The sequence below is a fragment of the Acinonyx jubatus genome, chromosome D3 (genome assembly GCF_027475565.1).
Source record: "Acinonyx jubatus isolate Ajub_Pintada_27869175 chromosome D3, VMU_Ajub_asm_v1.0, whole genome shotgun sequence".
Lineage (NCBI taxonomy): Eukaryota > Metazoa > Chordata > Mammalia > Carnivora > Felidae > Acinonyx > Acinonyx jubatus.
Window position 1 is genome coordinate 46384032 of NC_069392.1, and position 14163 is coordinate 46398194.

Here is a 14163-nt window from a genome sequence, read left to right on the forward strand (position 1 = left end):
CAAGCCAAAGAAGATGATACCTCACAAGCCAAAGAAGATGTATTGAGAAGCAACAGTTACATTTAGAAGACTGTATCCTTTTTTCCAACATACACAGGTACCTGGGAAAAACAAAAGGAAAGTACAAACCTAGAGGCTAAGGCTCCCGCTCTAAAAATAAAGTCCCGGGAAGGGAAGAGAAGCCAAAGAATAGTGAGTGTGGGGGGTGTGGAGTTAAATTACAGGGAGAATATATTCAGAAGAATAGGAGGAGCAAAAGAACAATTCAAATAGTAGCTCTCGGATAAAATTTCAAATCTTTCCTTTTGAATGCATGATCATATATAATATTTAATATAAAATATTAAACCAGATCATAGAGTCACAGAACACTGCTTTCTGATAACCATTATGAAACAAGTGAAAAGCAAATACTTTGCATGGAAAATAAAATTACATATAGGAAACAGTTAAGTCCATGACACATTAGACAGATTCCTTTTCGAAAAGATTACAAAAGCATTCTCAACTGTCAACCTGATAATTTAATTATGATGGAGAAATTTTTTATAAATTAAACTATACGAGTTAAGCTGAAAGTCAACCTCAGTAATAAAAATATACACCTTAAATAATTCATAAGTTAAACGGAAAAATGTTTTCTTGATAAAACAAAAAAAAATATATCTTAGTGTTTGAATGTATAACAGTGTTTTTCTAAAAGGATATTTTTTTTAAATCATTCTAACAATGATGACCTTTTTTATACAAAATCTTTTTTGTAAGAATGATAAAGACAGGTAAATTGGTAGTTGCTTTTACTTTCTCTGTTTGTAATGAGCTCCTAGTGTACAGACAATCTGAATAGTTACCCTCTGTTCCAGTATCTCCCACATTGGAAAACCAAGAGCTCTGGGGTCATTAAAATGGGCACAACTCCAAGAAAAGCCACATAAGGTAGACCAGCCTTCATTATGTAGATACTGATATGAAAATGGACATTTCTCAGGACTAATTAGAATTTTTACTTGGAAAACAGTTCAGTGTTCCTGCCTACTGTATGCATCTTAATATTAATTATGCATTTAAAGATTAAAGAGTTAATGACACTCATTACCCCAATCATTCTTGTCTACACTTTTATTTAGTCACCAGGGGGAGCTAATACTGCTCTGTGGGTAGGTAGAGGTGAAGAATTGGGAGTTTTTTAAAGAAGGAAAAACTAAATTGATGCGGTCATAGATACAATTCCAACGAGGTCCAGTGTCCATAAGACAAATCTATCACGCATGCATGCATGCAAAATTAAAAAATGACGTATATATTATCTTGTTGTTGTTGTTAAACAAATAAGTTAGAAAAACCTAAAAGCCATCAATTAGTAGAATCTTGCTGTGCCTAATAGAGGACACATATAAAACTAGTCATTTGCGGATGTCTTCGATCCCATTAGGGTCTCGCACCATCCGGATTTTGCACACTTGTCTATTTTGTTGCACTGATCCCATTATTTTCTTGGTGTGAAGCACTACTATGCTTCTACAGTCTAACAGCTAATCGTTTGCTCAAAAATATCCCATATAATTACATTATAATCAGTACTGAAACAAATGTTTCTTTATCCTTTGGCTTCAAATATTTCCTTCTGTTCCAAATATATTTTTTAGCACTTTTAATGTGTGTTCAAAGGGTTCTACCCAATAATCTACTTAAATTCATTCTACAATTCACCCAGGAGACACAATCCCTTTAAACTTTGAGAAGCTCCAGTTGGAACAAAGAGGGGAAAAGGGTTCAGAGTTTGTGGAATAATCACCTCTAATCGATCAATTTCCCCCGAAGGTAAAGCTGAAAGAAAGAAGGAGTGAAGAGTTCCAGTCCAATTCCTTGAAGTTTAAAGGAACTAAGCCCTGAGGCACAGTGTAGAATGATTCCTGCCTTCCCCTCCCAAGGCCTATTAAGAGGTCATAGATCTCTGTGACATTGCTGCCATTCCCCAAAGACAAGATCCCCAGCCATAGTAGCACAAAGAGAAAGAATGGGGAAACAGTGTACTTTTAATACTTCTTTAGGAACTCACTACCCTTTAAAGGAAGTAGATACTGGTCACAAGCATCCTAAGTATTGTTAAAAAAAAAAAAAAATCAAGTGCAGTCATGCAAAATGTAAAACTTCAACATCTTAAGTTTTATCGTGTTAAATTTCACATCTGAGAACAGGCTACATGTGGCAGAGTCCTTGTGTGCACACAACTGTATCCAAATTGCTACACGTTGCCCTGCTTGTAAGACAGACTGAATGGCTGCACAGGGCCTAGGAAATAGTTGATCTCTTTTAATTCATCTTCCCCACAAAAGAGGCCCCACTGTTTCCACATCCCAAGTACAGCCCTTCATTTATAATTTTTACACTTCTCCACAGGGACAAACTGACAGCTTTAATTACCATCAATGACCATCAAGGACGCAGTGGAAATTCTTGAAGATATTCTCCCATGGACTGTGTTCTTGACATTTTATTTACAATTTTTGGCAAATAAATCCTGAAACCACAGAATTAGATGATTATATATTCATTATCAATTATACAACTAAGGCAAAACCATTTATCTAAAACAGTTGTGGTTTCACAAGACATCTAGAGGTAACACTTTTTTCTACACAAATAATGCTAATTTTTTTTTCTTGGATTATAGTCATTTCAAAATGCTAATTTCAAAAACCTCAAAGTAATCAAGGCACAGGTAATTTGCAAATATAGCTAATACGTGACATCCTCCACTTAGGTTCTACTTGTAAAAAATAAAGTGAATGCACCCATTTATTTTCTGGTTCTAGGAATTTCATCCTTCAGGAACTTTCCCCTCACAATCAGTAGTTTTCTTGTGATTTACAATTTATTAAGGCAGGCTGAGAATAAAAACATCAATTTTAAAAGGCATATCAAAAATACATGGAAATATTTCTTAATGACCCCGTCAACATTCCAACGATTTAATTTTAATAAATTAATACACATAATAACTCATTCACAACAGGAAAACGTAACTCATCAGTACAGTCCTTTTATAAATCCTAATTACAATGCGCCAAAGCGTTCAAAGAGCATTGAGAAAATAATGGACCAAAAATGACTATCTTTACACCCATGTTTTGACAGAGGATTTCACAAACAAATATACCCAGAAGAGAATGGTAGATTAGGTACTACTATCAAAACTCCTATGTGGCAATAACAAAGCTTTCATAGCAGGTAATAGCTTAACTAACTCTCTCTCCCAAACCAGAAAAAGCAGCTCACTCAGCCAACAACTCAGAGGCTGGAACCAATTAGGGAGGATTGCTTCTTCCCTGGCAAATGTATAGAACTTGGTCATGGCCCTGCCAGACTATGAAAATGACACATTCAACCCCATCACTTCATCTGAAACTGAGAGGAGCAGAGACTGGCGAGCTGTTTTTCACATGATATACCACACGGTAGTCGAGAACAGCAGTCTCTGAAACCTAGGGTACAAATCCTAGCATAGAGCAGATACTCTGAGTATTTAGAAACCAATCAGAACAGACACAAGCCATAAATAGCCATCCAGAAACAAAGCAGACCTTCCTGAGAGCAGGAAGATAAATAGTATCCCCGTGAGCCTGGGTGCCCTTGCTTTTTCCAGGACCTTCCCACGCCTCAAAATAACTCAGTCTTCTGTGCCCAGTAAAACAGACTTATGGATCATCTGCTTTAATGTTAACTAACGTAATTTACACAAAATTTTCAAATTTTGACAAGTGATTTCTAAAGTTTTCTGCAAGGAAAACTGCAGGATGCTGATATTTGAGGACAAGTCATTGACAAGAAAACGGCAAACCCGGCCCTTCCACTCCTCGTGAAAGCTCTTTGTCAGCCACTGTGTAAAGGAGGAAAACCATTTAATCAGACTTGACCACAGCCTGGCAAAACAAAACTGAGATTATCAGGAAAGTTACTTGAAATAGGGGCTTACGTCCACCATTGCCAATGACAAACCTTACTGAGAAGTGTAATGACACACGTTCTCTCTTCGACGGCTCTGTGAGATAGGTTTTTCAGCTCTCACGGCCATTTAAAATGAATCGTTAAAATAAGTGAATCTAGACCAGGATGATAAAACAACATAAATTTATTTTATACACCTGTGTATTTCATCTTTACTTCAGTTTTCAATTTCTACTTTTGTGAATGTTGTACCATACACGCATCTGTGAAATGTGTTGATAAATAAATACGTTCGATAAAGAGGCAAACTAACTTTTTACTTAACAAAAAGTTTGGAAACGATTAGCCTAAAAATTAAGAAATATGTGGAGAAGGGGCTGGGAATGGAATAGATGGAGGGCATGAAACTCCATTTTGGGGACTTAGGGGATTTGGAAAAAGCAGGCTAACAGCTAAAAAAAATATTTTAGGTATGAAACAAGGAATTGATCAAATGTAAGGGAATAAAACAATAAAACACACAATGCCTTAAGCCCAATTATATAGAAATAAATAACTAATTAATATATAAATACTTAATAACAAAGTATGAATAATGAAGCAGTATAGAAATTAATACAGAAATATGCAAATAAAAGCTATATGCCTTAAACTGAATTGATATAAACTAAAGAGTTAAAATTATCACATTTATTTCATTCAATTTATTGCAACTAATGCTTTATTAAAAAGGGAAACCAAAAAAAAAAAGTTTCTAAAAACAGTTTCAATATGCTTCTATGAAAATAATGTTTCATTTCATAAAATACTTGGTTTCCTTCTTCCCTGTGCCAAGAGAACTAGCTGTTAGAGTACTTGATTTTTGGGTGGAACCAGCCAGTCTTTAATTTGCCACAACCATATAACACATGTACAATCACTTTTACTTTTTAAAAAATTCTTTGGAAAAAAAAAAAAACACATGTTGAAAAGTCTTCAGTTCACAAAACCTATTGAAGCTTCCAAGAAGTCTCATAACTTTTAAAATCAAATGAAGTGAACACATTATTTTATCTGATGCAAAGCATTCAGTTCAGTTCATTTTCCCCCCAAAATGTGAGCCTCTTCGTTTTCCCCAAAAATGTGAGCCTGTACAGGAATAACATTTGTAAAGGAGCCACAAATATGGCGAGGGTTTTGTTAATCTGGTCTACAAACGTGTTTCCCCAAAAGTGCGATCGTCTTGCTATCATACTTCTCTCTACTCACTCATCTTACCAACTGTATGGTGCGCCAGCCAGTTAAGAACTAATACAATGCTCTTTAGTTTTTTCTGCATTTACACCCCGGCAATTCACATTAATGATGTGAAAGAACACTTTGAACAGACAACTCAAGTTTGCAAATTAGCAGGAAAGAAGAGAAAAATGACTCAGAACAACAAGCATACAGTATTACCAAATGCACTTTACACATTTATCCTGTTAAGTGTAGCTTAGTTTTGATGATTTACAATGCTAGTTCGTACTCAGTTTTGTAAGCGTAATAAAGTCTCCGTAATCTCAGCCTTCCCCATAGCACCCTGCTATTAAATCTTTGTTGAGAAGTGTGATGAGACCCCTCTGGCTTCCAGCCTTCCCCACCCCCTGAGGGAATTGGCAAGAAATGATAGGGTTTGTGGATTAGTAAAATGAGAGGTTCTCTGTGCTTTTCCTTCTTTAAATATATATTTTGATAATCTGTCTTCTGCATCAGAGAGTCCCAACAGCATTAGACTGTTGATTTCCCTCCCTTCCCAGCCTCCAGGAAAAAGAGAGCAAGACTGGGGCAGGACAGGTGGTTTCCATCTACTGCGACAATTGAAAAGTGGGATTTAATTTTTTTTTTCTTTCCACCCTTCCCCTTATTCCTTTAAGCAGGGATGATACATAACTTACCACATGTTGGACTGCAGACTAGAAAAAAACTGCACCATGAGACAAAAAAGAAAGCTCACCTTCACAAGTGCCACCTTGTCCCTACCTATCCTTAAGGGACTATTTCGTTTTCTAGATCAGGACTCTGGTCCAGAATAGTGCCCACATTTCATCACCCCTCAGCGATGAACTCCATGAATTGTATGTATGATCCCTTAGATCTCTAGGTCCCCAGATGGATCTACTGGCTGTGAATTCAGTCCAGGTTACTAATATCTACTCATGAACTGATCTGGGGCACACTTAATCCACATGATGATTTTCAAATCTGGGTCTAGAACTGGTTGTCTTGCTCCATATGAGAACTTCATCTTCTAAAGCTCAGTCAATTCTGGGGTCTAGTCTGGGGTCACTTGGCAAAACTATACCAGGATTTCAAGACATTTAATACAGAGTGAATCAGTTTTGATATAGGCAGACTCCCCAAAGAATGTGCCTCACTCTTGGGGATGAAAGTCACCAAAGGAACAAATCTCAAGTTATCAAGAAACCCACAGTTACAGGATGGAAAGAATCTGAAAGCAGGGTATCTACCAGTTCTCTGACATGGGAACTACCCTCAGTAACTCCCATAGGCGTCAAACCACAGAATAACCCAGCTCTACATCATCTTACAAATCAACAAGTTTTACCATTTCTTCATCTCCTAATTCTACTCTACAGTCAACCCTCCAAAACACTACTCTTTCTTCATGTAAATGGTTTACCAAAAAGTCTGGCTGGAGAGGCCCAAACATGTAAGTAAGACTTCAAGGTTAATAGAAAGGAAGCCATAAGGAGCAAGGGAAAAGTAGAGAAAGCAGTGAGAGACTATAAACCAAAGACAAAGGAAGCAGAGAAATACGGACAACAAAGAAATGAAGAGTCTTTAGGAAAGGACAGGAATCAGAGGGAATGAGCACGGGTACAAATGGGGCTAGATGAAGTTAAATGACAAAGTAAAAAAGAACAATGAAAGAAAAAGTCAACTAAGAGGGGAAACTAGAAATACCCTCCTTTGCTAAACTAACACTTTGTCCATGGGGGTGGGGGGGAGGAAAGCACCAGAAAAAGAGTTAACTGAAGCAGCAGGAAACAGGAATCAGAAGAGTTGAACCTCCCAGCTTACATTAAGATGATTTAATCAAAGAAGAGGTAGAAGCATCATATTACTTTTTTTAATTAAAATACTTCCAAGGATCTTTAATCTTTTTCAGATTAGTCTGAAGGGTACCCTTAGCCAACTCAAGTGTCAACTTCAACACCTCTAACAAATGTGAATGATTCCTGATTTTGTTTCTCCCCCTTTTCTCTCTGATCCTCCGCCTCTGTTTTTCCTCATCAATCCTCCACCCTCCCAGAGAAATCATCCTGAACAACAAACAGGACCAAGGCTTAGCAGATCTATCCTTCCTGAAATGTGTTTCATTGTCACAAATAAGCTTCTGTTTTCCTACCTTTGATTAAGATGTTGTGGTATGTGAGCACAGACTAGCTCCCCTACTTTTAACAAAGTTTAAGATCAAAATAAACCAAATATTTTATTAGAGTGAGGAGTTGAAGAAAAACAATATTTAACCCATAAATAACTCCACCATACCATGTGCTGAAAATCCAGCATTTTCTGCCCTGGTATTAAAGTTGCGTAATATCTAAAGGAATATGTATTGTATAATATAGAAAGTTGTATAGGAATAGTATCTTTTGCTTCCATTCTATTTCACAAAGGTGAACATAAGGATAACTACGTGGCAGAAACTCAATAAAAAGTAAGCACTAAACAGAATTTAGGGTTTGCTTAACAACCCCCTCTTACCTAAGGTAAGATTTCTTGCTGGCATAGTATATATTCGCCATGTCAGTCAAGTCACTATGTTTTTACTCTAACAGTACTGATGATTCTACATGAGTAGAGCTTCTTTTAAATCACCAGCTATTCCACTGAAAACAGAATCATACTAATTGTCTGCATTTAATGGAACTTTCCAAAAATTATGCATTCTAAGGGATAAAAAATGCATTAAATGAAGTCAATTAAATGTATATAAGCTAGGAAATGCAAATAAATCCACAAAGAATACCAATACACATCCAATAGCATGTTAAAATTAAAAAGACTGACAACACAAATGTTAGCAAGGAAGCATAACTGGAACTCTCAGACATCGCTGGCAGGAGTGTAAAATGGTGCAACCACTTTGGGAAAAGGTTCAGAAGTTTTGTATACAGTTAAACATATCCCACCAACCCTCTCCCATGACTCAGCAATTCTACCATGACTTATTAAATCAGGAGAAATAAAATATATGTCCACAGAAAGACCTACGCAGGACGGTGCACAACAACTTTATTCATAAGAACCAAAAACCAAAAAATAACCAAAATGTCTACCAATGGAAGAATGGAAATAAATGATGATATATTCATCTTATGGAATACCAGTCAGCAAGAAAAAACACATTATTCATACATACAACATGAATGAATCTCACAGACATTATACTGAGCAAAAGAAGCTGGACTCAAGGGGAGCCTGAGTGGCTCAGTTGGTTATACATCTGACTTCAGCTCAGGTCATGATCTCACTGTTCATAGGTTCGAGCCCCGGGTAAGGCTCTGTGCTGACAGCTCAAAGCATGGAGCCTGCTTCGGATTCTGTCTCCCTCTCTCCCAGCCCTTTCCCTGAGCGCTCTCTCTCTCTCTCTCTCTCTCTCTCTCTCTCTCTCTCTCTCAAAAATAAACATTAAAAAAAAAAAAAGAAATTGTACTCAAAAACAAAGTGTGCAATTCCACTTATAACAAGTCTTAGGGGTGCCTAGGTGGCTCAATTGGTTAAGCGTTCGACTTCAGCTCAGGTCATGATCTCATGGTTCATGGGTTCAAGCCCTGCATCTGGCTCTGTGCTGACAGCTCAGGGCCTGGAGCCTGCTTCCGATTCTGTGTCTCCCTCTCTCTGCCCCTCCCTCGCTCGTGCTTTCTCTCTCTCAAAAATAAATAAACATTTAGAAATTAAAAAAAAAAGAAGTCTTAGAACAGACAAAACTAATCTATCGTTACAAAACTTAAAAGCTAATTACTTTTGCTGGAGCATTATTGATCAGAAAGGGGTACAAGAGGAATTTCTAGGATGCAGGGAGGTATTTTAGAGGGATGTGGGTCACGTGAATATATATATTTTGTCAAAATTTATCAAATTGTACACTTATGATTTATAAATTTCACTGTATGTATATGTTACATTAAAATTATAGCATTAATAATAATAAACAACTGTGAAACTCTAGTTAGTCGGTCTGCTTATCATGATGATATAGGAAAGCAACTTTGAAACGGCTCCATGTGTATTCTAGATTCAAGCAAATGGGTAAACATATTGAGGAAGATGAAGCTAGGTTTCTCATTGCTGAAGAATGTAGTAATGAATATGGAAAGGAAAAAGACTGGGATGAACTTGAAGTGCTGGACTGAATTAGAGTCATCAATATGAACACATGGTTCCTATGTGTATATCAAATTTACATATACACTTCTTAACTCTGTCTGCTGGAAGGCTCTATAATCAATGATATACCTACAGCAATGAGCACACATAGTGCCCATATCTTGGTTTCTAAATACCTCTCTTCTTAAAGGAGTGAGGTCTCCTTGAAAAAAAGGCTGATTGTGGACTGGCACATATGATAATGATATGAATAAGATAATGATATGAATAAGAATATGAAAAGCCTGGGGCATCTGTCTGCAGCAGAAACTTTGTCAAACCCTCAAATAATGATAAAGACACATGAAACCAACACAAGATCCAATTTGAAGGGATTCCCATTGGTTAAATCTCAGGCAATCCTAGCATCACAATAATGACAGTAATGAATTCTGGCCACCGAATAAAATAAAAATCCAAAAGCCCCTGGTGATATGAATTAACAAATGAGTGAATGAATAAGAAAGGACATTGTTGAAAGGCTAATTAATAACTACAAAAATTATAGAGTTAAAATGGATGTTTTATAAGGATGAGGATATTTATATGGTTTCAAAGCATCTCCCCACAAGTTATTTGTTGCTTACAAAGGGAAAATAGTAACATTACACTGGAGAAAGTTGGTGGACACCACCTTAAGTAAGTAGTCAATGTTAATATCATCAACATCAGGACAAACCAGCATCACACACTTGCACACTTAATGCACTGAGAAGAGCACAACACCATTTGGGTGGTGTTCCTACCACAGAATTCTAGAACTTGAATTTAATCATAAGGAAACATCAGACAAACCCAAATACAGATAGGCATTCTGTAAAGTAGCTACTCTTCAAAAATGTCATGGTCAAGAAAGACAAAGAAAGGCTGAGAGATCATTCCAGGTGAAAGGAAACAAAAAAGACATGACAAATAAATGTTATGCATGATCCTGCATCCTAGACAAGAAAAAAGAGTTATAAAGGACATTAATGAAACAACTATTCAAATTTAAATATTCATTGTGGATTAAATAATAGTATTCCATGGTATTTAAATGTTAACCTTCCTGATTGTGATAAGTATGCTGTGTCCATGTTAGAGAATATTCATTCTAGGAAATACAGAAGTTATATTTAGAAGGATGTGATGTCACCAATTTTCTCTCAAATGATTAAGTTAATGAAAGAGAAAGATAATGACAAAGCAAATGGGGTGGAATATCACTAATCACTGAATCAGTGAATCAGGTAAATAATGTATGGGCATTCTATGCATTATTTTTGCAATTTTTCATCAGTTTGGAACTGTAACAAAATAAAAGTTACCAAAAATCCTAAAAACCACAAAAAATTATGTGTATGACCAATGTTTATAAATGCAACATTGCTGCCCAAATTTAAGATACAATCAAGAGTACGGGGTTTTCTGAAAGAAAGACGATTCTATGGCCTAAACATATTCACTATAGTCCCTTCTTGAAAAACCACAGTGCACTTTAACAAAAAAGCCTATTTAATTGGATTTAGTCCAACATTTCCATAAAAATCTGTTCAGAAAACCTGGCTAAAATGGAACACCTTTTAAAATCTTACAAAAATATCAATATTGTATGGAAAACAGTTGGAGAATAGCTTGTTTAAGTAAATATGTTTCCTACCCATGGTTAATTAAAGAAAGATTTGTGCTGGGAAAGAGAGAGAGCGAGAGAGATTTACAAACACATACAGAGCCATAGAATGTCAGCTTCCAATAACAAGAGAAAAATGACATGAATCTAAAAAAAATAATAATAATAATAACTGCCTACATTGTCCCACTGAGGCTGATACAGTCCATTCTTGTAGAACATGTTTTTTAAAGAGGGTAGAAATATGGCAAACTGAGTTTTAGTTGTATTCAACAATTAAATCGAACACGTCATGCTTCCCATCACTAAATTGGATTTGTCCTATGAACTGCATAGCAGAATAGCATCCACACCTTAGTGGGAACATAATGTGGGCCAGGCACTGTCTAAGGCTCAGAGAGTATGGTGACGAAGACGACACAGTTGCTGCCATCCATGAGTTCACAGTCTCAGGAGGAACAGGGAGAAGTGAACACACGCATCAGAAACTGTGAAATGCAGGAATAGGCAAAGGCCTTTATGGGAACACAAAAAGGCACCCAACTCAGGCAGAGAGGCATCACGGAAAGTTCCCTTGAGGAAGCGATATTTAAATCAAAATAAGTTAATCCATGCTTAACTTCTTTGAAAACATATTCAAAGGGTTCTTTTTTTTTTTTTTTTAACTTTATTTTAGCCATCATGTTAGATTCTGGACCCGCATGACATCAGTATAGTTAGGAAAAAAAGAAAGAAAAATGTAACTGCTAGCTATTAAAATCTAGGTACAATTCAGGGGCACCTATGTGGCTCAGGCAGTTAAACATCCAACTTCGGCTCAGGTCATGATCTCACAGCTTGAGTTTGAGCCCCGCGTCAGGCTCTGTGCTGACAGCTCAGAGCCTTGAGCCTACTTCGAATTCCCTGTCTCCTTCTCTCTCTCTCTGCCCCTCCCCCACTCACACTCTTGTCTCTCTTTGTCTCAAAAATAAATAAACATTTAAAAAAATTCGAGGCACAATTCATAATCTAAGGACTATGACCTGAGCTTGCCACAAACCACCATCTTAGAATTCTTTCTAAAGCACTTCTAGACTTACCTACGTTTCAAATGTGGGAGTAAAACAATTGGAAGAGGGGGAAAGAAAAAGGTACGAACTGAAACAATCAGAAATAGAATGGTATGCGTAGACAAGAAGTGATAAGTATTGTTTACCTGTCAACTGACATTGATTAATCTTGTGTTCTGTGATATCGCTCAGTGACTCAAACACCTGGAGGCAGCTGTCACAGCTGTGCACAGCTTCGTCTTCCAGCTCCTCTCCATCTTCCGGCCTCTTCTTACAGTCTACTGCCTCTCCATCTTCAGTCTTGTCTTCAAGTTTACAGTTGGGGTCTGAAAGAAAATCGAGACCGTAAGTATAGGGGTTTAAAGACAGGTTCTTTCAAAGTAACGTTTAATCTTCTTGCTACCAAAAACAGAAGCACCGTTTTCCTAGAAGCTGTGAAAGGAGGGCTTCGTGGCAGATTTTATTCCAGAAGAACCCAAAGTGAGCCTTCCCTAAGCTGTGTCAGTTCATGGTGACTGAAGTTTTTCCTTCCCTCCATCGCACAGGCCTTTTCTCATCTCTTCCTTCAAATAATTCATTATTCGTCCACCCTTAAGGCAAACTTTGCCATTTTTCATAGCCTTTTCGGGGTTTTTGCTTAAAAGATAGAGATAAAGCACTTTTAAAATTAAAGTCTCCAATGCAAAGGAAAAAACCACTGTGCTTAAGAATGAATTCCCTTTCTGCTAAATATACTGTTTCACGGGAAATTACCAGAATTAGCCAAAAGTCTAGAATAAGTAAGCTAATTACCATAAGCACGAAATTGACCTTTACTTACAAACTGGTCAAAACACACAGTTACCCCATTATTTGTTAGACAGCGATAGCACAATAAGCCCTTAGCACATAGCAAAACATTCTTACCAACACAGATTCAAGTGTAAATACATTGGCACGTCTCTTATTTTCAAACAAGCAATCACCAAAAAAAAAAAAAAAGGGAGGGACAATATATACAAAGAGCAATTATAAATTATAATGAAGTCAATAACTTAAATTGGCATTATCAATGTCAAAAAGCTACATAGCGGGAAAACTAAAAACAGGTCCATTCCACCACCCCTCAGAATGATATATAAACAGCATGGGGGAGTAAGAGTAAAGCACACGTAATATTTTTACTTAGAGCACAACAAATACTTTAAATACTTTTTGATTCTACGTGCTGTCCTTTGGCTCATTTTAGAGAAGTGCCCCCAACCCTTCTGGTGCCAGCCCTCCTCTTTATCGGAAAGCAAAGGTGGGGAAGGAAAGAAAAGAGAGAATATGCCTCTTTAGGGGAAATTGGGCAATATGATCTATGACATAATTTATGGGACATTAATTTCTAATAGCAAAAAGTCCTCTGAAGTCAGAAATAAATTATGTCTCAAAATATAGTCAATAAAATGGTTATAAAAGAGTTGTATCAAGATACCTAAGAAATATGTAACGTATTATCTGTAGTCAATTCTTTTTTAATATGGGAGGATAAAAATTTGAAATGTTGAAGCCAAGAATTCACAGAATCAAAATTGGCCCCGGATTTCTTAAAAAAGTCAGTAAGTGCCACCACACCATCATCCTGCTGTCTGGAAATGCTCTTCGCTGCCTTGCATGTAACACGCTTCCATGATCCCCACTTCTACAATTCAGTATGGTCCCTTTCCTCCTGGCAGTTGTTCTAAAGCCTTTCTTCGCATCGGCAATGAACTTAACTCTGTCACCACCCTTCAAATGATTCACATGTGCCAAAATCAACTTCCATTGCAATGTATGTAATAATCTCTTGGGTTCATGAGAAAAACAAAGTTCTCATCTCAAAGAACAAGTATTTTGTTTGTTTGTTTATTCGTTTTTAAAGAACGTAGTGTTTAACTGAATCGGTAATTTGGGTTGATTTGCCATCTGGAAAATTATTATCTCAATGCTCTACACAGTGCCCATTTCAATAGACTGGGGTTTTGAGTGCTCATTCCTGGGGGAGTAATCACAGGCTCTTTTTTGTCTGTCTTAGTGCTATGCCCAGCACAGCACTGTGTCCAGGTGAGTGCTTAGTAAATATTATTTAGTGATGATAAAGAGGGGGGGGGGGGAGTACATGAAAAAGTCCTTTACTGG

At 36.9% G+C, this 14163-nt stretch overlaps 1 protein-coding gene across 6 annotated transcripts in view; it reads right to left on the reverse strand.

The window, feature by feature from the left end:
- The window catches only part of ZNF521 (zinc finger protein 521), a 277721-nt gene that overhangs the window by 236653 nt on the left and 26905 nt on the right, over positions 1-14163 (reverse strand). For all 6 annotated transcript variants that reach the window (XM_053206342.1, XM_027068674.2, XM_053206340.1 and 3 more), the window contains one exon: positions 12168-12347. Coding sequence is in view for 4 of the 6 variants with exons in the window: in XM_027068674.2 (XP_026924475.1) it covers positions 12168-12347 (180 nt within the window). In the remaining 2 variants the exon portion in view is untranslated. The remainder of the gene's footprint in view (positions 1-12167; positions 12348-14163) is intronic.